The sequence below is a fragment of the Rhinocladiella mackenziei genome (assembly GCF_000835555.1).
Source record: "Rhinocladiella mackenziei CBS 650.93 unplaced genomic scaffold supercont1.3, whole genome shotgun sequence".
NCBI lineage: Eukaryota > Fungi > Ascomycota > Eurotiomycetes > Chaetothyriales > Herpotrichiellaceae > Rhinocladiella > Rhinocladiella mackenziei.
The window spans coordinates 1251102-1273139 of NW_013550602.1; the positions used below are offsets into that span (position 1 = coordinate 1251102).

Consider the following 22038-nt stretch of genomic DNA (forward strand, 5'->3'; position numbering starts at 1 on the left):
GTAAAAGGGAGTGTGTGTTGGCGTCCCAGTTAGTAGACAATGAATGGGACGGAAACGAAATGCAGAAAAAACGGGAGTGACACGACGAAAGCTCCCATGATGATGCGGATCGAGAGTCAAGATCTTGAATTCTGTTTGATTGTACATCCACCGGGTTGTGCTTGATACCCTGAATTGCAGAGAATCGGAGCGCTTGCGAAGTTGTTTTGGTTTTTCGATCATCTTTCGCACGTAAGGCCCTGAGCCCGGTCACCGAGTTTCAGAATAAGAAAATGAGATAAGAGGGAAAAAATTGCCTAGCTTGAACACAGATGGAGGTTGTTCGGAGATTTGTTTATATCCTATTCACTTGATAGATATCTTGAATACCATTTCATGCTCGTCACTAGTCTTCAGATTGCGGTCCTTTTCAGCCTGTGGTCAAACGGTCTCATAGCGTCTCTAGGAAGGTCTGCACCAGCTCGTCTCTCCTGCGCTCCTCGAGCGTATAAAACCTCAAATCCCGTAGAATACTGTCCGGCAGCTCCTCAATAGGCATATCCCTTTTGATCATAGCCTTGTCGACGCCCTTGAGCAGCGCGACCAATTCCTTCCTCCTCTCCGCGTCGCTGGTCTTCAGCCGGGCAACAAATTCCCGGTAGAGCTTCTCACGATCTCTGTCCTGCATGCCCAGATCACGCATCACGGTTTCCTTTTTGAACTTGCGCTTGAATTCCGGCCAGTACAGCCTCGGTGTGGCGTGTCTCTGCAGGAAGCGGAGGTACTCAGCTCGGGGATCCTTGGGTTTGGCGCGTGCCTGTTCGGAATTTTTCAACTCTTGTAGTTCCGCAATACGGTCTTTTGACCACGACGCAAATGCTTCTTTGCGAGCTGAGGTATTGGGTAGTGCAACATAGCGAGGGTCCTCTACGACGGCGGTACCTTCGATCAACTTTTCAAAGGTCGAGTAGGGCGAGATGCCCGAGTCGTCCAGCAAGGAACGGAACAGGGCCAGGTTGTCGCTGGCTGTGAGTGGTAGTCCTTGATCTTCATCATCCTCGTTCTGGTCGTATAGCCCGTCTTCATCCGGACCGTAGTCTTCTTCCATTTGCGCCAACTGGTATGCTATATCATCTTCATCGAATTCCACGGGGCGAGAGGGCGGAGACGTTCTGTCATCCTGACTGAGACGAAGCCGTTTAGAAGAATTCCGCCCACCATCTTCTTCCCCCTCCTCGTCGTCGGTCACTTCAACTTCTTCGTACGAATCGCTGTCGTAGTCTCCCTCCCCGGGATCCGGTTGCGGTCCCTTAGGGCTCGTTGTGTCTCCGGTTGGTGACTTGCCTGCTTCCTCCGCTTCCCGGGTTTCACCTCCCGCTTTCTTCTTTGCCTCCCACTCCAGTTTGTCCATCTCGATCACCGCCATCATCACATCCTGCGGGAACTTCCACAGACTCTGCTTCGTCTCTGTGTTGTGTACGAATCGTCTGCCCAATTTCGTCTTCACAAGAACCCACGGCGCACAGTTCGGAATCGCTGCTTTCGACTTTGGTCGGTCTCCCCGGTCCCCTCTTCGCCGAGAGCGGTCTTGATGACTTCTCGCACCACTAAAACCGCCGGCGCCTGATGTGGCATTGTTTCTGTGGAATTGTTCCAAAGCCTGCATGGAAGCGCGGACAACATGATCGGGTTCTGTTGCGTCATAATCAATCCGTAACGGCTCGTCGGAGGGAACGCTCGGCCGAGTGTAGGTCGACTGCTTCGTCTCTGCATTGTAGTAATATGTACGACCGCTTGGAGCTTTGTGCTCTGTCCATTCCGGCGGGAGAGGTGATTTCGTCGGCGTTGGTACAGGAGGGCGGTATGTCGATTTCAACATTGTCGTCTCATAATATCATGGGAAGCCCATCTACGTGGTGGGAAGGCCGGAGACAAATAACAGGAAACATGGAACAAATTCTTGACGAGTTCTGGTTGGCTGATGTGGTGGGCGACGCGTGAGGGCCGTGCCTGGAACTTGCTTCCTCCACATCTTAAAATTACCGTCTTCCTTGCGCCGTTTTCAATCTCGACAAACTCCTTCTCCTTCTCAATCTCCGTCCTGAGCAGCCAAGATGTCTCGCAGATATGATTCAAGAGTACGTTTCAATCGCCGTTAACAGACCGTATCGCGAATTGCGCATTCGCTAATGCACCGCTACAGACGACCATCTTCTCCCCCGAAGGCCGATTATATCAAGTGGAATACGCCCTCGAAGCCATTTCGCATGCCGGTACAGCTCTAGGAATATTAGCACAAGATGGGATCGTTCTGGCGGCGGAGCGCAAGGTCACAAGCAAACTACTGGAACAAGATACTTCGGCTGAGAAGCTGTACATTTTGAATGAGTGCGTTTCTTTCCCCCCTTATGGACGGAGACATTTGCACACTTTGATCAGAGTTGGAGCGGCTTACTGATTCCTTTTTGGCGTCTTTCACAGTAACATGATTTGCGCCGTAGCAGGCATGACTGCGGACGCCAATATCTTGATCAACACTGCCCGACAAACAGCTCAGCGTTATCTGTTAACTTACAACGAAGACATTCCCTGCGAACAATTGGTTCGAAGTCTCTGCAATCTGAAGCAAAACTACACACAGCACGGTGGTTTGCGACCCTTTGGCGTCTCCTTCATCTACGCCGGGTGGGACCCTCAGCGTCAATTCCAACTGTACCAGAGCAATCCGTCCGGAAACTATGGAGGTTGGAAGGCCACAAGTGTGGGCGCGAACAATGCAAGTGCACAGAGTCTCCTGAAACAGGATTACAAAGAGGACTGCGATTTGAAGGAGGCGTGTGGTATGGCGGTGAAGGTGTTGAGCAAGACGATGGACTCAACCAGGCTAAGTAGTGAGAAAGGTGAGTCCAAATTCAGCACTGATGAAGGTATCATACTGATGGATTTTTTGCGAAACAGTGGAATTCGCAACGGTTGGGAAAACAAAAGATGGAAAAATCTACCACCATCTCTGGTCAGGGGAGGAGATCATGACCCTTCTCAAAGAGCACGGGTTGGCCAAGGAAGAAGAACCTGAGACTGGCTAGCAGCTGGCTGTACCGTATCAGAAGCCGATGAGTGATCTCGATACGGACGGACATACATCAGGTGAGAGGATGGATGGGCTATTCGAATCTAACACCCTAGAGGCAAGAAAGAAAGAAATGCAAGGAAAGGCAGGCAAGGCATAGCACCGGCGTTCCAGGGTCAGAATTCGGAGGGATGGCATTCGGGAATATCCTCGAGACCTCTAGTCGAGTCGAGTTTGAACAGCGTGCGGACGAGAAAACCCAGCGGGAATCAGGGCCTGAATCGAACTCGGGCTGTTGGTGCCTATTCCGATTCCTATCGCTTACCCCCTGTTCTGATTCCACTCACACTCGAGAGGCCTACCACGCAAGATCAGCCCCAAACAGCGAATGTCGAACGCCCTTTTTCCCGTTTCTCCCATTCATTTTTGGCCCCATCCAGGGTCCCGAGCCCCCGAGGCAAGCCCTAATGTATCCGCCCTTTTCCTTTTCTTACTGCTTCTAGAACATCACCCATCATCTTCGGCCCAGGCACCAGCGACAAGCAACATCACATACCTCAAAAACCGGTGAAATGACGTCGCGCACAGGCACACGTAGGCTGAATCGGACTCGTTTCCGTAGGGTTTGGGATGTTTGCCTAACTTGAAGGACACGTACTACCGTAGATTACGTTGTTGCGTGCTTGGTCAGGAGATAGTGATGGTGATAGACACATGACAACTACGATGATGAGGTTGAATAGTATTACGTAGTGGCCTTTGTGTTGGGATTTAGACAAATTGACTGAGGCAAGGCTGAACAGTCTGCGGTAAGAACACTCCTGCGCGAACGCTGCGCCATACGACAGTTTTCGGTATACCTTCCTTTCCAATTCCCGCACACCACCAAACCTAGAAACGTCATTTGGAGCAAAGCTCATTTCGAGTTCATACAGCAGCGTAACCAAAGTCCCTTCGGATTGGTAATTGCCTCCCTTCCTCCACGTGATGTCATGAGTCACGCGGAACGTTGCGGCCGATCAAGACATCACATCATAGGAAATTTCAGTCCCGGGGGCCCTTCTTGATAAAGGAGGAGTGTGTGTGCGGGAATTATGAACCTCAGCCTGTTAAGGAATGTGGATTTGTTTGGGTTGACTGAATATTATTTGCCTAACTACGACCTCCGAAGTCTTGAATAATTTAGCCCCCAAATTTGCCGCACATCCTCCTGAGTCTCAGCCTTGCGCTCAAGTCTGCGTCAGGCAACCGGACCAAATCCTCGTCTCACATGAAACAATCCCCCATTTTCCTCACGCGAGCACACAACAAACAAGTTGACATCTTATGTTTGCCACAAAGGCAGGAGGATAATCATTTGGTTTGTGTGGTACCTTCAAAGTCCAGAGCCTGCCCTGCATCTGCATTGTACCTTCCTGGCCATCACCATTACCCACAATTCAGCCCTAAAGTAATGGCCCCAAATGAAATGAGTAGATACCCAAAACACTTTGTGCGCTTTTTTTTTTTTGGTCTTTGTTTTGAATTGTAGGTTTTCCCTCTGAGGATGATGTACGAAAGTAAAACAAATGAGCTTAGCAAGAAGCCGAACAGGTTTGGTCAGATAGATGACAAACAATGACGCAACAGCCGAATAATCCACAAGCCAAATGCAATCAATCAATCAGGAAACAAATCGAGTTCCGCCTCGACCTCCTTGATCGTGCCGTGCTGGTAGCCTGAGTTCGGCTGGACTGCTGCAAGTCGAGCTCTCCTTTGGTGTCGGTTCATCGCCGGACCATCCAGGTGGTGATGTCCACTCGAGGCTTGTGTGGACTGTTGCAAGCCGAGCATAGTGTGATGCTAGACCATCCACGTGGTAATGTTTGCTGTGGTCGATGTCTTGTTGTAGTCATTTTGGATACATGTCAATCATTAATGGACCCGTAAAATAATAGCTCAAAACTCCCTCTAACACCGAGCCGGTCACCGCCTGTAATGCCTAGGTCCAGAGACGATGACGATCGGTTGCTCCTCGTACCGTTGTCGTCGTCTCTGCTCCTCTTCATCTCGTTCGTAGAGGCTACCCTTTCTCTCCGGGTAGCTGACCGACTTGGGCCGCTCTTTGCGCTCGTATCGAGGACGCTCCTCGACCCGGTTGCCATAGTACACCTTCTCCTTCCTCTCCCGTCGAGCTGAGACGGGGACGATCTCGACCATGTCGACGTCACCTTCTCGATAACGCCGTTCTCTGGGCCGATCGTCGACGTGGTACTCTTTCTTTCTGTAAACCTTGACGTCTTGGTCCGGTCGAGAGGGATAATAGGCTGGTCGGTCGTACTTCTCGATCTTCTCGACTCTCTCATACTGGTCATGCTTGTCCACCTTGGGCATGAGAACGACCGGTGCGGCGGGCTTAACGGGCTTGGGAACCCTCAAAACCAGGCCGCGGCCAAAAGCCTTGACGAGGCTTTCAATGACCTTGCAGTCAGCAGGGACCTCGACTTGCATGCGCTCGCCCTCCTTCTTGTTGATGACGGAGAAGGGCTTGTCTCCTTTGGAGTAGAGGTAGTTGGCCACATCTCGGGCCAAGGCATTCCCCTTGTCGCAGAGGAGGCGGTCTTGCTTGAAAGCACCGTAAGGATCCCGACAGTCGTCGCACTTGGCGGCATGTCTGGCGAATTGGGTCATGACCCACAACTCATCGTCTCTGGGAGGACGAATGGAGGTGACCTCCTTGGCGAATTCAACGCGCTGGGTTGTCACCCCGCGCGCCATCTTGGGAGTCGGAGTGGATGGTGACCTGCCGATGGGAGTTGAAGTGTTGGAATGGACCAAGGGTGGTGTTGAGGGTGGAGTCTGAGGTCTTGTCCGAGTTGGAGCACGAGTGATGGTAATGTATTCGTAGGGCGGATTCAATGTGTCAGAAACATTGGCCCTCTTTGGGTATAGGTAGTAAGTGACTGTGCGTGGAGGCGACAGCGTGACTGTTGGAAGACAAGTTGGGGACCGACAGCTGCGCAGTCTGTTGGACTGCGGTGGACAAGTGTCAATGATCGCGAAGCAGACTGAGGTGACGACTTGAGACTTGGGTAGATTGATTGAATGTATGAGAGATGAAAGGAAAGGAAGCAATGCATTGAGCGTGGAGGGGGAGGAGGGACGAATTATAGCCTCGAGCCAGGATGGGGGCCAATGGAGAGCAGGACACAGAAGTGCATTGTGGTGTGTATGGAGTGAATGAGAGGGAACTTTGAACCAGGACCTTTGGTTGGAAGCCTGGAGGCAAGTTATACCGCAAGCGGAATGGCGGACAGACTCCGGGGACCAAATCGCCAGGCTGCCACAGGCATCAGATCATGGGTGACTAGTTGCCAGGGTGAGTCATGATTGGAGTGGACACCATTGATCCATGATCCTGCGTTTGGCACTGCCTTGTGGTGGCACCCTGACCGGCTCAACACCGGCCATGTAATTTAGGCAACGTATAATGTTCAGTCGAAACGGTCGAAGATGAGGACGATGGGCAAAAGTCCCCCAAGCAAGGGAGGGGCCGAAGGGGATAGAGACCGGCCAGGAGCCAGAGCTATGATGAAAGGGCATTCACTAACTTGCCAGGAGGGTGTTCGAGTGAAACGAGCTTGGGGGGGAAGAATGTGGCAGTGTTGGCCCAGAAACATCGCACGGTACCAGGACTTGCATAGAACGAAGGGAATACCAGGAGGTATCTTCGTAGAGCTTTGGCCGTGTAGCAGCGGCTTCGCCTCAGACCGAGTAAACAGGGAGCGGGCCGAGGTCTTGCGTGTGCAGGGCTTTAAAGGGTGAAATACTAGCCACTCAGCATTTCACCCCACCCCCCTCTCTTCGACACCCGAGAGGCCCATTCACCGGTCAGGGCTAGAATACCAACCTGCATACAAACGAAGTCGTCGGCGAGTAGCAATGATCGTTCTGCAGGTGCAGTAGTCATCCTCTCTGCACGCCGGAGTCAGAATTACCAACAGGAGTCACACTGAAGTTTTCTTGTCCATCCGTCAGTGCCAGTATCAACCACCACGCCAGAATTAATATTGATCGTGTCACTGGAAATGTATTCCAGACACGAAATCCTGACTGTATGTCCCCATATGCGCATTCAACCTCGAGTGCGCCTGACGGAGAGAATACTGCACTGCCTCCACCAATCCCGTCTCATCTCCTCTCAGCCTTCCATCATTGGTCTATCTCAACCATCCTTTCATCTCCCGGAACCTATTCCCTATGCCGTTACCCTGGAACCTTCTGTATCCTCACTTTCAAACCCTCCAATCCACGCAAGTCACCTTGCAGCCTCAGCCCTGCCGTTCCTCGTCGACATGTCCATGTGAACAGTTGACGTCTTCCCGACGCCCTCGTCTTCTTAGTTCTCCTTTTATCATCGGGTCCCACATCCCGATACCAAAGGTCCCATGTGGCTTGCGTTCAGCGCCGTACTACGGATTGTACTTGCCTATTCCATTTTCTCCATTCATTCTGGAAACAACACCCACCATAGTATGCAAGCCTCGCTGTCGCACTTATCGATCCTGAGCACCTTGCTGTATGACATTCAACACTGCCCGCCCGGTCCGCAGGTCTGTCCTCATCACTTGCCGCCAAACCCTCGGCGACCACTCCTCCACCCGTCGGTCAGATGTCACTCCATCACTTCAAAACAAGGCTTGTTCCGCCCCCTTGGACAGCCTTTTGGCGAAATCTTTTGAACAGACTGGTTTCAAAACCTTCGATTATGCGTTTCTTGCTACATAAAAAAAGAAGCGACACGAGACACTCCTTCCATCCGGCCTGGTGAGCGACGTTAACCGCCGACTGCCAGTCTAACATTCCAGCTCGTCATTCACTCACCGCGACCAGAATCTTCCCTCTCGTATGCTTCTTCTTGAGCTGTTCAAACGCCTTCGGGGCGTCTTCCATCCGCAAAACTTGATCCACCACCGCTTTCGCCTTGCCCTCCGACATCCATCTCCCAATTTGCTCTAACTGCCTCTTGTCACTCTTAACCGATAACATGTGAAACTTTCGCTTTCCTCCGCCTAGGAAACCCGGCCATCCCATTTTCATCACGAGATCCAATGTGCTGTGTCCGCTAAACTCGGCGCCGACTTGGACGTATCTTGCTCCATGAGAGGTGAAATGGTGACAATTCCAATAAAGTCTGCCCGAGGCGCCGACGTTGTCAACCAACAGGTCAAACTTGCGCCCAGGACCAGAAGAAGAATCAGCAGCAATCTTTGTCAAAGCCTCAACGACATCTTCGCTGTTGTAATCAACCACCCGGTCTGCGCCCAGCGACTTACATAACTCTGCATTCTTGCTGGAGCAGCTCGTCACCACGTAACATCCCAATGCCTTTGCGATTTGAATGCCCCAGACACCTGTTCCGCCACTGCCACCGTTGATGAAAACTCTGTTCCCATTCCCTTCTTTCACGTTCGGCACGATTGACTGATATGCGGTCAGCCCTGCGGTTCCTACGCACGCGGCGTCTTGCGCCTGGACGCCTTCTGGTACCGCAACCAACGCGCCCGTTCGTGCCACCGTGTACTCTGCCAACGCGCCAAATTGCGTCGGCTGGTCGAGTCGACCAAAAACGAGCTGTCCAACCTTGAAGTCGGATTGGGATCCCGACGCCGCCACCCTGCCCGCAAAATCAAGCCCTGGTGAGCTGGGTCTTCTAATTGCAAGTCGGCCCATCACCGGCAATTCCGCGATTTTGTAGTCCACCGGGTTCAATGCCGTAAACAGCACTTGCACCAGCACTTTGTCTTTCCCCAGATCACTGACACTATGCGGCGGGAGAGCAGCCGACGAGTTGAGGGTTAGGTTCTTTTCGAGCCCTCCGTGAGTAGATGTGAATTGCCAGGCACGCATTGTCAAGGGGAGCGACGAAGACGCCATATTTAGCTTGATTGATGATGTGATGCTGTACTCGTTGAATAGGAAAACAGAATCAATTCCGTTGTGAGCGGTCCAACCTGCTAGGTAAAATTTTTAGTACGGACGCCCGCTTTGACTCTATATTGAGACATTTAGATGACATTTCCCTGGCACGACGAACTCCAACAATTCGCGCAAGGGAGCTTTGTGGTGTGATCCAGGGTATTGGAGAAGTCGACTAACAATAGACTACCAGTTGTCTCGAATCGCGCATTAGATATGGAAACCGTTTTCCATGCCACAGCGGACTTCTTCATTCTAATTGGGTTCATGGTAGAACATTTCCCCTCGTCTGGTGTCATAGGACCCAGATGGAGACAAGGGGCCTACTGCTGGAGGGCGGCGTCAAAAGGTTTCAGATGCCAAGGCCCGACTTCGCCCCGCTCCAAATATCGAAACCTCCAAAACTTTTTTTGAAGGGATGAATGTTTTCAGATACATGCTCTCTAGCCTGTATTAATGTCAGGTTAACTGGTCCCAATGTCGAAGACAGCAAAGAGGAAGGGGATCATAGAGGCCCGGAATCCTCGGAAAAGGCAGAAGTTGTCCAATGTAACCGCTCAGGCTGCTCCTAGAGCCTTGGGCTTACCTGTCCGTGACGATGGGCTAAGATGGAAACCAGTCTCTTTACCTAGAAGGCTCGAGGATGCCGAGGGATTCTATGAACTCGAAGAGATCGAGGATGTCGAAGTGGTTCGAGATGAGGTGAAACACCATGTCATGTTTCTGCCAAAGTCAGCATCGACTGTGGACGAGACCTATCAGGTGGACGCAGTGGACGAAGAATGGCAAGGATTTGAGGACGAGGATTCGAAGTCGACATTGTCAGAGCATAAGGAATCAGCAAGCTTAACGCCTTCGACCTCGAAAGCTTCAGACTCCGCGAAGTTCCGGCTTGGGCAAGAATCAAAGCCCAAAAGAGAGCACGATGTTGAGACTGGTCTGAATTTCAATGTCTTGCTGGATTCGTCAGAAGAGCCCAAGACAGATGTTTCGGCTTGGAAAGATCTCGAGCTGTCAAACGCCACCCTGTCACAGCTTTCTCGCCTTGGGTTCGCTAAACCCACGCCCATTCAAGCTACTGCCATCCCAGCCATCATTCAGGGCCACGATGTTATTGGTAAAGCCGTGACGGGATCGGGAAAGACACTGGCGTTCGGCATTCCGATATTTGAGGATTGGCTTTCAAACGAAAATGTCACATTCAACGGTCCAATAAAAGCCAAAGCTTCCACGCTGGCCCTCATCCTCGCACCCACCCGAGAACTCGCTCTGCAGCTGCATCGACATTTGAACGAATTGTGTATCGGGTTGGAGAATCATCCCAACGTTTCAGCTGTGACTGGTGGACTGTCAATACAGAAACAACAGCGACGGCTCGAATATGCGGATATTGTGGTAGCGACCCCCGGCCGACTTTGGGAAGTCATGAATGATTCAGGTACCAATCATGACACCGATGCCTTGGTAGACCGTCTCAAGAAGATCAAGTTCTTGGTTGTGGACGAAGCTGACCGACTTCTGAGCGAAGGGCACTTTAAGGAAGTTGAAAACATCCTGGATGCTCTTGATCGAGAGACCGTCGTCGACGAAACAGAAGCGGAAGAAGCAACAAAAAGGCCTCCGAAATCTCAGCGACAGACGCTTGTGTTTTCCGCAACATTCCATAAAGGCTTGCAGCACAGGCTCACAGCCAAAATCAAGTCGAGCGACCGCGCCAAAAATCGCCTCCTCGATAATCAGCAGTCAATGGAATACCTTCTTCAAAAGCTCTCCTTTCGCGAAGCAAAACCCACTTTTATTGACGTCAATCCCTCATCTCAGATGGCTTCAACGTTATCTGAGTCCATTGTGGAATGTGGTGCCATGAAAAAGGACTTATACCTCTACACCCTCCTCATGCGGAATCCCAGATCGAAGGCACTGGTGTTCGCCAATAGCATTTCATCTGTCCGAAGAATAACCGCTCTCCTCCAGAGCTTGAAACAACCGGCGACAGGCTTGCACTCAACCATGCCCCAAAAGTCACGACTACGCTCGTTGGAAAGATTCGCCGCACAGAGCAACATACTTGTGGCCACGGATGTCGCAGCTCGGGGCCTGGATATCAAAGGCATTGATTTGGTCATCCACTATCATGTGCCTCGCACTGCAGACATGTACGTGCATCGATCTGGAAGGACTGCCCGAGCCGAAAATCCTGGACGGTCAATCTTACTTTGCTCCCCTGATGAGGTCGCGAGCGTGACGAGGCTGATACTCGAAGTTCATAAGACGAACAGAGCGCCTGAGACAATTGAGATAGATGCTGGGCTGGCGAAAAGGCTTGAAGACCGTCTCGACCTAGCCCATAAGATTACAGAGGCTACGCTGGCTAAAGAAAGAGCAAACATCAAGGATGGATGGCTGAGATCGGCCGCCGAAGAACTTGGAGTGGATTACGATAGCGAGGAATTCGAAGGTCAGGGTCAGAAAGGCAGACGAGGCAGAGGTGGTGGGAAGGCAAAGAAAGAGAAACAGAAAGGAGCAGTAGGCAAAGACCAAATTTCACGTTGGCGGTCCGAATTGACGAATTTACTGAACAAGAGAATTAATCTAGGCGTCAGTGAAAGATATTTGGCCGGCGGACAGGTCAATGTGGGAGCATTACTTGATGGCCAGGTGGGTGGCACATTTCTTGAAGCTCGCTGAGATGAGAAACCCTTGTGTCTTGTTAATATTTCTGCCCAGTCGGTAGCGGGAGTTCTGTAGCTGGTTGCAAATACAGACACCCGCAGTTTCGGGGGGCGTCGTGCTCGTCAGAAAGCGCCACTTGTGCTGTGTCGATTCCAGGCGGAAAAGTGACACGCCATTCAACCCTATCCTACCGGCAACGAGAATGAGAATTTTTTTTTTTTTTTTTTTTTTTTCTTTCTCATCCCAGCCATCTATTATCAGCGTTCGGATTGCATCCTTACCCTTTCATATGGTGGCTATTTATTTCTGCCTTTCAGACGTAGAGGGGTTCAGCATAGGTTCGAACAAGAATACCCTGCCTTCTCCGAGAACGCACACATCACAGACAAACCCTGCATGCATGGCAAATACGATTACAAAGAAGGAGCTGTTACAATCATGCAAGGAGGTCATCGGTGGCATTCATCGGTTCCCAACAAGCCATGTCGTTCCAAGGAGATCCCTCGAAGATTCCTGATTCCATTCCTGTCCCCCCCCAGACCAGGCGCGATCGAGTCATGCAATCTCCTGTTTCTGGACGACGGTGGCGTGAAAGGGATTTCAAGTATGATTATCCTGAAAAAGATCATAAACAACATTCAGGACCTCGAGAACGAAGCGTGTGGTATGAAAAGCCAACCCACGAATCTCGAACGAAGACCGGTTAATTGCGTCGATCTTACGGCTGACACAAGCGCCAGAGGACTTATTGCACTCCTGTTGTTTCGACTAAACTTGAAATGTAGCGATATTATCGCCTCATAGGAGACATTGGCCAAACAGGTCTTCAGTCCAAAAATTTGGTTCCATTCATGATGTTACATCCATCCATTCGCGCCTCTTCCTGTTTCCCCTGGAGGCGAAGGACCTTAATTTCAATATCATCACCATCAGGCGAACTGCTCGAACGACTTCTGCGGTGCCGACTTATCTGAAAGAGGTCAACATACAAGGATTGAATTTCTGGAATGGTGGTCCCCTCAATAATAACCCCATTGATCAAGTTTGGGATAGCAGATGCGATTTCGCACACCGTTCCGACCCTTCTCCACGCATCGAATGCACCGTGTGCCTAGGAACAATCCACCCCGGCTATGACGCAGAAAAAGACCTGGGAAAGGCATACAAAGATTCTTCAACGTGATCTCAAAGAAAGTTGCCGTTGGGACCAATGCCGAAGCGAAAAGCACCATGACTTCGACCGAAACATGCATCAGCATAATAGGTAGATGCCAAAGAAAGCCCCGCTTATGACCGGTTAATGCGCCGACGGACAAGACAGGAAATTGGACTGGACGACTATTTGAAGAGGCCAGAAGTGGATGCCTGGGCAAATTAATGTGCGGAATTGCTTGTGGAATAGAACCAGGCCAGAGAAACACATAGAACTCCGTTTGGAATGAAGCGAGATGCAGTTCCAAAGCATGAAATTCCTCATGGCTAGCTCAACCTCGGGTCTTTGTTCTTCCTCGACAAGGGCTTGCCGAGATGACAAGGTAATTGTTAAGAGAAAGATGCGTAGGCTTTCGGTGGGTATAGGTTCCTCTTACGTTCATCAACACGTGATCCCAGTGCCTGAACGGGTCGCCACCGTCATAATAATTCACCGTATACTGCCTCCCATGGCTAGGGCGGAGTATTGTATCCCCCAGGCTCTCAACTAATTCGTGTTCTCCTTCCCAACACCAGGTCGCCCTCATACATCGCTGTCATCGGAGTCTACGCCATGGGCTCAGATCCTCAGTTCGCAAAATACCCTGACCTCACTCTCGCCCAACACATCTTTTCTCTTGCAGCCAGCCCGCGAACCTCACAACCGACCTCCTTAAACTACCTTCAAAATGCAATTAAAGAGCACAAAATGGCGCCCTTATATCGGCATCTGGCTCATCCCACTGAAGGAGTATTGAATGCCGTCGGAGAAAGCGCCGTTCAACCACTGAATCCGCCACCAAAGGCCCCTGTCAGAAGAGCATCACTGGTCTCTAGTAACCTATTACCGCCTAAGAAGCTTGTACCTTTGGACATCTTAGCTTGGGACGAATCGCTTTATGAGCAGCTCAAGGCAGATAACGACAAAGAGTTGGAAGAATTTCAGAAGGAGGAAGAAGAAGCGGAAGAGAAGGCTGGCGAAACCGAAATCCAGGCAGCTCGAAGCAAACGTGCTGAATTCTGGGCGCGAGTTGGCGACAAGGTAAATAGCTGGTCTTATCGGATGAATAAATTTTACAGACTCTTACTCTGGACTAGGACAAGGCAATCACAGCATACGAAAAAGTCTTCGACAAGACGGGCCTGCTCGGAACCAAGATCGACATCGTCCTTGCCATCATTCGAATCGGTCTTTTCTTCAATGACAAAGCATTTGTGAAAAAACAAGTCGAACGTGCAAATATCTTGGTAGAAAGCGGCGGTGACTGGGACCGAAGAAATCGATTAAAGGCGTACAAAGGCCTGCACCTTCTCACTGTTCGCTCCTACAACCTCGCCGCGCCTCTTCTGCTTGACAGTCTCTCCACCTTCACGAGCTATGAACTCTGCAGCTACTCTGCCCTGGTCGTGTACGCGGTCCTTGCAGGCTCCTTATCCCTGAAACGAGTCGACTTCAAAGCCAAGGTGGTCGACGCCCCCGAGATAAAGGCCATCCTAGGTGACGGCGAGGGGAAGGCACCAGGTGCAGACGAAGAGATGAAAGACGTGTCCGCATCAACGGCTGAGCGTGCGCCGGGCCTGGTCAATCTGACCACTCTGGGATCCGGCTCCGCTTCGGAGTCCCAGACCGAAACACCCATGGACTTTTCTTCGTTAGCTGGACTGGTGACAAGCTTGTACAATGGCAACTATCGCAATTTTTTCCTGGCATTGGCTTCGGTGGAGGAGAATTTCTTGACTCAGGATCGATACCTGTATGAGCATCGTGCCTGGTTTGTCCGCGAGATGCGTCTGCGAGGCTACCAGCAGCTACTCCAGTCATATCGCGTGGTGGGCCTGGCAACTATGGCCCAGGCTTTTGGTGTCAGTGTGGACTTCTTGGACAAAGATCTGGCCAAATTCATCGCTGGCGGTCGGGTCAGTTGCACAATCGATCGGGTGCAGGGAGTGATCGAGACGACACGTCCTGATGATAAGAATAAGCAATATGCCGATGTGGTCAAACAGGGTGATGCATTGATCACCAAGCTGCAGAAATATGGGCAGGCAGTGAGATTACGGGGTAGTGAAAGAGCCTAGAATGGGACAGCCCGCAGACACCTTACACTGGGGCATAGAGCGCAAGGCGTTGGACTGGATTGCTGAGGGACCGCGTCTTTTCATCCACTGAGTGCTATGGATGGCACGAGACCAAACCCCGAAGAGTGATGTGCTCCCTACAAACCTTTTTCTCTCGAGTGCCTGGGCGCTTAGTCTGATCGACGCTTGCACCTCTGCGACTCCAATCAAGCTCTCCGGTTCCAGATCCCTGCGAGAGTATCAATGGACAAACCCCCACATTCTAGTGATAAGATAGACGAGGATTGTTCCCCCGACATGGGAGCTAGGTAATCGATTTGTTTGATCATCGAAGATAAGTCCACAGCTGTTCTCGGTGCATCGTTCACGCGCATGTTGTCCTCGGACCGCATGATCACGCTGTTTACACTTCTACCTACCACAGAGTGGTCAGAAGTTTCGTAGAACTTGACTTTGAGCTCCGATAACGCCTTCACGCAGTTACTGAGCGGTTTTGAAACGCCCCACCGAGCTCTTCGGTTTCAGGAAATGCACCCTCTACCAGTGTCCAGAGTTTCGACTCTACTGCTTCGAGTTCAGTACCTCTCTTCTGAACTTACCCTTACCTGCAAAGCATTTTCGGCGACTACACCTCATTCATCTTCTCCCACCCGACCGGGCCAGTCTCAAGGTGAGAAAAGCAAGCGCGGTCATTCCGTGGTCTGATTTTTTTTTTTTTTGTCCCTTCCCTTCCCGACTGGTGACTCAAGCGTCCCCTGCTTGCTTCTGCCCCGACTTTTTTTCTGCCGATGCAATATTCAGAGCTAGGAGACTAACATATATTTATTGTATAGCTCCGTTTTCAAATCCCAGGACCAGGATTCCTTCCCGCTGCCGCAACATGTCGTCCTCATCCCCCATGCGCAGTTTGCACATTAACAATATCAATCCTCATGTGAAGGAAGCGAAATATGCCGTTCGAGGCGAACTTGCCATCAAATCAGAAGAATACCGCTCTCGGTTAAACCGAGGGAACCCTCCTACCCCTCCAGAAAATCCTCTGCCCTTCGATACCGTCGTCTCTGCCAACATTGGCAACCCGCAACAGCTTGATCAAAAGCCCATTACATTCATTCGACAAGTCCTTGCTCTGCTCGAGAACACGGGCCTTCTTGAGAACGAGGAGGCTTTGAAAACTAGTTTTGGATACAATCAAGACGCAATAGATCGTGCACGCTGGTTATTGAAGGAAGTTGGTTCAGTGGGTGCCTATTCACAGTCTGCAGGCGCTCCCGGGATCCGGCAGTCGGTTGCCAATTTCATCGAACGCCGTGATGGCTTTCCTGCGAATAAGGACGATATCTACTTGTCCGCCGGTGCCTCTTCAGGAGTGAACACCCTCCTTCACATCATCTGTGCCAAGCCTGAGACGGGTGTGCTTGTTCCGATCCCCCAGTATCCTCTCTATACCGCGTCCTTGTCAGTCCTCAACGCTCGTTGCGTCCCCTACTATCTGGACGAGTCTCACTCATGGGGCACGGATCACTATGTCATAAAAGAAGCGTATGAAAAAGCGGTCAGTGAAGGCACCGATGTCCGCGCCGTGGTCATCATCAATCCTGGCAATCCAACCGGTGCCTCCCTACCAGAGGGGGACATTGAAGCCGTCATCAAATTCGCTGCAGAAAAGCATCTTGTCATATTGGCCGATGAGGTCTATCAGACCAATGTTTTCATCGGCCAATTCCACTCTTTCAAGGGAGTCCTCCGCAAAATGCAACAGAAAGAGCCAGGTGTCTACGACTACGTTGAACTTGCCTCTCTGAATTCTGTGTCCAAGGGTATGGTAGGCGAATGCGGGCATCGCGCTGGGTATTTTGAGCTAGTTGGATTCGACTCGGAGGTACAGGCGCAGATATACAAATTCATCAGCATCATGCTGTGTCCGCCTGTAATAGGACAGTGTCTGCTAGATCTGGTGGTGAACCCGCCCAAGCCAGGAGATCCGAGCTCGGAACTCTACGAAAAGGAGTACAACGGCATCAAGAACGGGTTGAAGCAAAGGGCGACAGCGCTTTACGAGGCGTTCAAGGAGATGGAAGGCATGGAGATTGGTGAGCCCCAGGTAAGTCCTGATGTTCCATGGCATGTGGCTGAAACTTTGCTGTTCCCCCTTCTCACACAATCACTGACCCCGACCAGGGTTCAATGTACCTCTTTCCAAAAATCCGCGTCCCTCCAAAAGCGGTCGAAGCCGCGAAAGAAGCAGACCGCACTCCCGATGAGTTCTACTGCCTCCGTCTCTTAGATGCAACAGGAATCTGCGTCGTCCCGGGTTCAGGTTTCGGCCAGAAACCTGGCACTCTACATCTGCGAACCACCTTCCTTGCCCCGGGAACGGAATGGGTTGGCCGGTGGACCAAGTTCCACAAAAAGTTCATGGAAGAGTATAGTTAGACCTACCTATGCTCTCAAGTGATTTCCGGGTTTGTTTCTTCACCTCGGTGAACGGCCAGCCAGATCACTGATCTTGCGCCAAATGAAAGCGCCATGCATGTGTCGTTGATTGAGGGTTTGCTGGTTTCAAAATCAATGTCAGCTTGGCTCAAGATGAGTGTCAGCAGTTCTGTTCTCAGATATACGCTGATAGCGCGCGAGAATCTAGAAAACAGGAGAATGTGACCTCAAATGAATGGCAGTTGTTGAAGCATTTGACGTCCGTGAACACCCGTTGTAGAAGGACCAAAGGATAATCCATTTAGCGGTGGCCATCTAGATGGTCCTATGATGATGATGAGCATGTTGCTGCGGAGAGAGACAGATAAGCACTGGCTCCCGTTCGCCAGGGCCAGAACCAGAGCCACGCGTGAGAGAAAATCAAAAAAGCGAGCATTGTAGCCATAACCGAACCTGGAGGGAATGGAGAAGGGAAGGCCAGGACACGCAAAGCGATTTGCATTCTGCAGAGTACATAGCTAGTAAGCCATTCAATCAATCAAATCGTGGGACCACATTATGAGTAGGCAGCGAGGCTCAAGGTCACTTTATTTCTGAGCGTATCTCCTCGGGCTTACCTGTTTCAGGAGCGTGTTGTATATCGATTGCCCAACTTGAGGCCGGATGTGATCACATCAATATGAGTTGGGGGTACGATTGACTGGACCGAACGGTGAGAAATATACTTTGTTGAATGTGAATATCGTCGAATTTGGTCGGCCATGAAAGCTCGCATCTATCTGGTAGGTATCTCTCTGCACGCAGCTCTGAAGTTCGTTCTATACGCATGTATGTCTTTTGTATAATACAGCCACTGGTCCTGGAATACATGTGCAACATGCACACCCGCCCATCCACCTCTCGACTGGTTGGTAGGTTCTAGGTGTTGAAAAGAAATAAAATGGCGACAATCAAAAGCCGCCAAATTGGGGAACCATCCGAATACGGTAGGACGCCGGGTCGCCCTTTTTTTTTTTGTGTGTGTGTGTGTGTGCATGCTTCCGGCCCTGGAGAAAGAAGGCCAGGTATCGTGACATTCTGACGAGGTCGTGAAGTAATTAGAGGCCCAGGGGCCCAGTCTGCATATCTAGTTTGCGATCTTCGAGCTCTGAGCGTGAAGTTTCTTCTAGCTGGAGGCTGCTGGATGTCTTGCGACCTGGTCGTTCCAAGAGCCCACACGCAAACTTCTTTTGCCGCCGCTTTCTGTGCCTATGCAGACCAGGGGCTGTTGTTTGCAGTGGCGAGACTTACTATCAGATGCGATAGAATCCGAGTTGAATGTTTTGGGGACCATGGGCTTTTAAGAAGTGAGGCATATCATCGAGAAACGGAGGACCCGGGGAGGAACACTTCCAGCAAGGAATGTCTTTGAGGTTCGCTGATCTCCTTAACTTGTAGGCCTCTTGAGAGGATGCGCCTCGGTGTTCAAAACCCATTCATCCAAACTCACCAGGCTTGGTTCACTGAAAATAAGGTAGAAATACTTCAAAGTCTCCGCAAGCCAGAAGCTTTCCATGCGGTCACTCTTCTCCGGATTCGCCTTCCGGACATCGTAGATTGCAGCATGGGCGATCGGCGTCCGCGTCGCTACCTCGATGGATTGGAACATTGACCAAGCAACATCCTGCCATTTCACATCACCAGTAATGCGATACATGATGAAAACGGACTCGATGGCTTCAGGTCGGAGGATGTATCGATTGTCGCCGTGATCAGTGAAACCGGGGAAGATGGTATGTTGCTTTGCTAGATATTTCCCTCGCTCGACTGCGCTCATCTGCTCTGTGTCTTGCGAAGGCGGATGTTTCTTGGAGATGGCTTCATACCATTTATCGTCGTTCCAGTCGCACTTTCCGGGAGGGGGATCTCCTACTCCAACCTGGCAGGGGGCCATGTGGAAGGTCTCGGGCATCAAACCTGAGGGCATTGCGTCGTAAGCCCACACGCAACCATCAATAAGTCTGCGAGCAACACGCAACTCGTCTGGTCGATCGAAGATCTTTGCGCCAATCCCCACCATTCCGCCGACGAAGCAAGCTAAATGTTGACCTTGAGGTTCGAGGTTTGCTATCGGAATCGTGTTCATGGCCGTCAACGCGGCGTTACCACTGAAGAGAATGTCATCACCAGACGGAACCATGGGCCTGAAGAAGAGGTATCTCTTTGCGGCGTCGATGGCTTCCTCATACATGTGTCGATACTTTCCGTCGCGACCTCCAAGCATCATATATTGTTTGGGTAGGTACTCGTAGGTGGAGTCCGCCATGCCAGAAAATGTAAAGTGGTTATAGTCGAACGATAGGTCCTTTGCGTTGACGACCGTTGGCCACAAACCAGGGATGTTGGTTTTGTTCTGGGCCCATTCCATTTCCTCCGTGATTCTCTGAACGACATCGAAATATTTCAGGTCGCCTGTCAGTTGACTCAGTCTGGTGAACTCCACAGTCAAACTTCCAAGCTCTGCGAGTAAGGTGTTGGTGCTCGGCTCGACTTCACCACCAAGTGCAGACTTCTTCCATGTCCAACGAGTCATCGGCATGTGTGTTGGAGTGTCGAACGCCGTATAGAGGATGTCTCCCAATTCACTAGCTTTGTCGAGGAGGACTTTATACTTCCCATCAGAGAGATCATAGGCGGCGAGAAGTCCACCGAGATATCGAATTGTCGTTTCGAAGACATTCAAAGCCTCCTCGTCATTCGTTGTGAAATCGATGCGCTTCACAGCCTCCACACACAGGTTAAAATCGTCTTTCAGATCCATCATCCATAACGTGTCCATTGTATCGACCAAAGTCGCGCCCCAGCCGCCAAAGCTCGAACGATAGGCTCCACTGATCGGAGCGACTTCATCTCGACCCCAAGCATGTTGCTTATATCCATTCCACGCATGTCCAAATGCCTCTTTCACCGCTGCTCGTCTGGTTTCTCGCGTGGTCTTTACATCCGCTGATTCGCTATGTGATTCGAATTCATACTGAATGCGAGGAATCGGTTCCAGCGGACTGGAAGGGAGTTCGCGGTATCCAGCGACAGGATACCTTTCAGGTTGTTTAGTCCAGTGTAATTTTCCATCGGGACCATTCGCAGGATAATGGTACGTGACTCCAGCAGGATCTCGAGGGTACAAGAAGAGGTAGTAAACAACGCAGGTCAAAAAACAGGCCGGCAATAGCCAGGTCCTCCTGGTGAGGATCATTACTGACAGTGTACGTCGATCAGGCAATTCAATATTCGTGGATTAAGGCCGATCGGTCAAAGAATCAAAGGTTTGATCGACAGATGACCTTCATCCAACCTGACGGACCGACGCATTTCAGGCCCAAGTGAGAGCGTGCATTGCCCCCAAGTATCCAAGAAACCCGATTATCAGGGGGGTGTCCGTGTCAGCCTGAGGCTCGTTTGGGCCACGGCTTGTGCCTGAAACCCGGTTTCGCTTGCAACCCCCGGCTCACATCACTGCAGCATTCCATTTCGTCCTGGAGCTAAACCGCTGACGAGCTTTTTACCCCATGTTTCAATCCACTTGATAAAGCATTACTTCTACACAATGTCTGCAGAATGCCGTCAACAGGGCTGTTCCTCTTCCCTGTTGGGCCTAACCAGCTCTCACCCTCATCAGTTATAATATCGCATATCTCGCGCTCGTTCCCCGCTGAACCATTACCACCTTTTTACCTCGACCATCGCCTGTTCGTGGATACATCCTCGCTCCTTCCAAATTCCGACACCTCCCTGCGCAGGTTCACGAGCATCTTGACACTCTCGCACACACCCCTGAAGACATATGTTGGAATAACTCCTTCGAAAGAGAAGGGTCAGCCTCTTGAACAGCAACCTCTCCCGAGTACTCTGATCACAGTCCCCTCGACATTTGCCGACTCATTCACGCAGCTGATTGGGACCAAACTCCAACCTCACTGGGCACACCGACAGTCGCTGGTCGTGGAAAATGGAACGGCCCTCTCGTTTAGGAACGGAGAATGGACTGTTCGTATAGGAGATCTGAAAACACCCATTCGTCCCAACCAGACCGTTTCCAACGTCCGTGGCATGCTAATTGAAGTTTCCTACACGCCCGGAACTCTGGAGACACGGCGCGAGGATTCGGTGAAACAAGAGAATACCAACATTTTCGTTAGTGTTGATAAGGAAAATGCGACTATCATCCGTGCATTTCTCGAGGCTCTGACAGTCGGGACTGGCGTGTCCCTTGAGAACAGCCGCGTGCTATTTCGAAGAACGAACAGCCACGACAAGGAAAAAGGCGGTAGTGGAGCAGTGGACGGGGCCCTCGCGACGCTGTACATGGAAATGCTTCGCGGGGGAAGAGGTTGAAAACTTGAAGGACCACATGCAAAACCTTAGCGATGATGCTGGTCAGATCTTGGAACTTAAACCCAGAGCCAAACGATAACAGTGACCCTGCCGCAGTGACCAAAGAAAGGCAAGTTCCGTGATTGAAGATGAATGATGAATGTCTTCATCTCAAACGAGACATATGCTTCATCACGACCGGGTGCAGCCCCCCTTCATGCAATCGGAACACCTCTACGCAGGCTAGTCAGTCCTCCTGATCGCGTTGGATCAGCATCAAGAACGGCACCCAAACATGG

General features: G+C 51.1%; 9 protein-coding genes across 9 annotated transcripts; 5 read left to right on the forward strand and 4 right to left on the reverse strand.

The window, feature by feature from the left end:
- Positions 1–430: 430 nt before the first annotated feature.
- Positions 431–1858, reverse strand: Z518_03989 (uncharacterized protein; the record flags this gene model as incomplete). The annotated part of the gene is made up of 1 exon (XM_013417697.1): positions 431–1858. One exon carries the CDS (start codon positions 1856–1858, stop codon positions 431–433), a length of 1428 nt encoding a protein of 475 aa, XP_013273151.1.
- A 235-nt stretch (positions 1859–2093) lies between these two features.
- On the forward strand, positions 2094–3065 carry Z518_03990 (uncharacterized protein; the record flags this gene model as incomplete). The annotated part of the gene is made up of 4 exons (XM_013417698.1): positions 2094–2117; positions 2183–2367; positions 2461–2879; positions 2938–3065. The coding sequence occupies 4 exons, from the start codon at positions 2094–2096 to the stop codon at positions 3063–3065; spliced, it is 756 nt and encodes a 251-aa protein (XP_013273152.1).
- Positions 3066–5014: 1949 nt separating this feature from the next.
- Positions 5015–5806, reverse strand: Z518_03991 (uncharacterized protein; the record flags this gene model as incomplete). Its single annotated transcript, XM_013417699.1, has 1 exon — positions 5015–5806. The coding sequence occupies one exon, from the start codon at positions 5804–5806 to the stop codon at positions 5015–5017; it is 792 nt and encodes a 263-aa protein (XP_013273153.1).
- A 2094-nt stretch (positions 5807–7900) lies between these two features.
- Positions 7901–8965, reverse strand: Z518_03992 (uncharacterized protein; the record flags this gene model as incomplete). The annotated part of the gene is made up of 1 exon (XM_013417700.1): positions 7901–8965. One exon carries the CDS (start codon positions 8963–8965, stop codon positions 7901–7903), a length of 1065 nt encoding a protein of 354 aa, XP_013273154.1.
- Positions 8966–9484: 519 nt separating this feature from the next.
- Z518_03993 (uncharacterized protein) lies at positions 9485–11695 on the forward strand (the record flags this gene model as incomplete). The annotated part of the gene is made up of 1 exon (XM_013417701.1): positions 9485–11695. One exon carries the CDS (start codon positions 9485–9487, stop codon positions 11693–11695), a length of 2211 nt encoding a protein of 736 aa, XP_013273155.1.
- Positions 11696–13445: 1750 nt separating this feature from the next.
- On the forward strand, positions 13446–14950 carry Z518_03994 (uncharacterized protein; the record flags this gene model as incomplete). The annotated part of the gene is made up of 2 exons (XM_013417702.1): positions 13446–13913; positions 13970–14950. 2 exons carry the CDS (start codon positions 13446–13448, stop codon positions 14948–14950), a joined length of 1449 nt encoding a protein of 482 aa, XP_013273156.1.
- An 880-nt stretch (positions 14951–15830) lies between these two features.
- Z518_03995 (uncharacterized protein) lies at positions 15831–17386 on the forward strand (the record flags this gene model as incomplete). The annotated part of the gene is made up of 2 exons (XM_013417703.1): positions 15831–17054; positions 17132–17386. 2 exons carry the CDS (start codon positions 15831–15833, stop codon positions 17384–17386), a joined length of 1479 nt encoding a protein of 492 aa, XP_013273157.1.
- A 1426-nt stretch (positions 17387–18812) lies between these two features.
- On the reverse strand, positions 18813–20621 carry Z518_03996 (uncharacterized protein; the record flags this gene model as incomplete). The annotated part of the gene is made up of 1 exon (XM_013417704.1): positions 18813–20621. One exon carries the CDS (start codon positions 20619–20621, stop codon positions 18813–18815), a length of 1809 nt encoding a protein of 602 aa, XP_013273158.1.
- Positions 20622–20983: 362 nt separating this feature from the next.
- On the forward strand, positions 20984–21760 carry Z518_03997 (uncharacterized protein; the record flags this gene model as incomplete). The annotated part of the gene is made up of 1 exon (XM_013417705.1): positions 20984–21760. The coding sequence occupies one exon, from the start codon at positions 20984–20986 to the stop codon at positions 21758–21760; it is 777 nt and encodes a 258-aa protein (XP_013273159.1).
- Between the last annotated feature and the right edge of the window lie 278 nt (positions 21761–22038).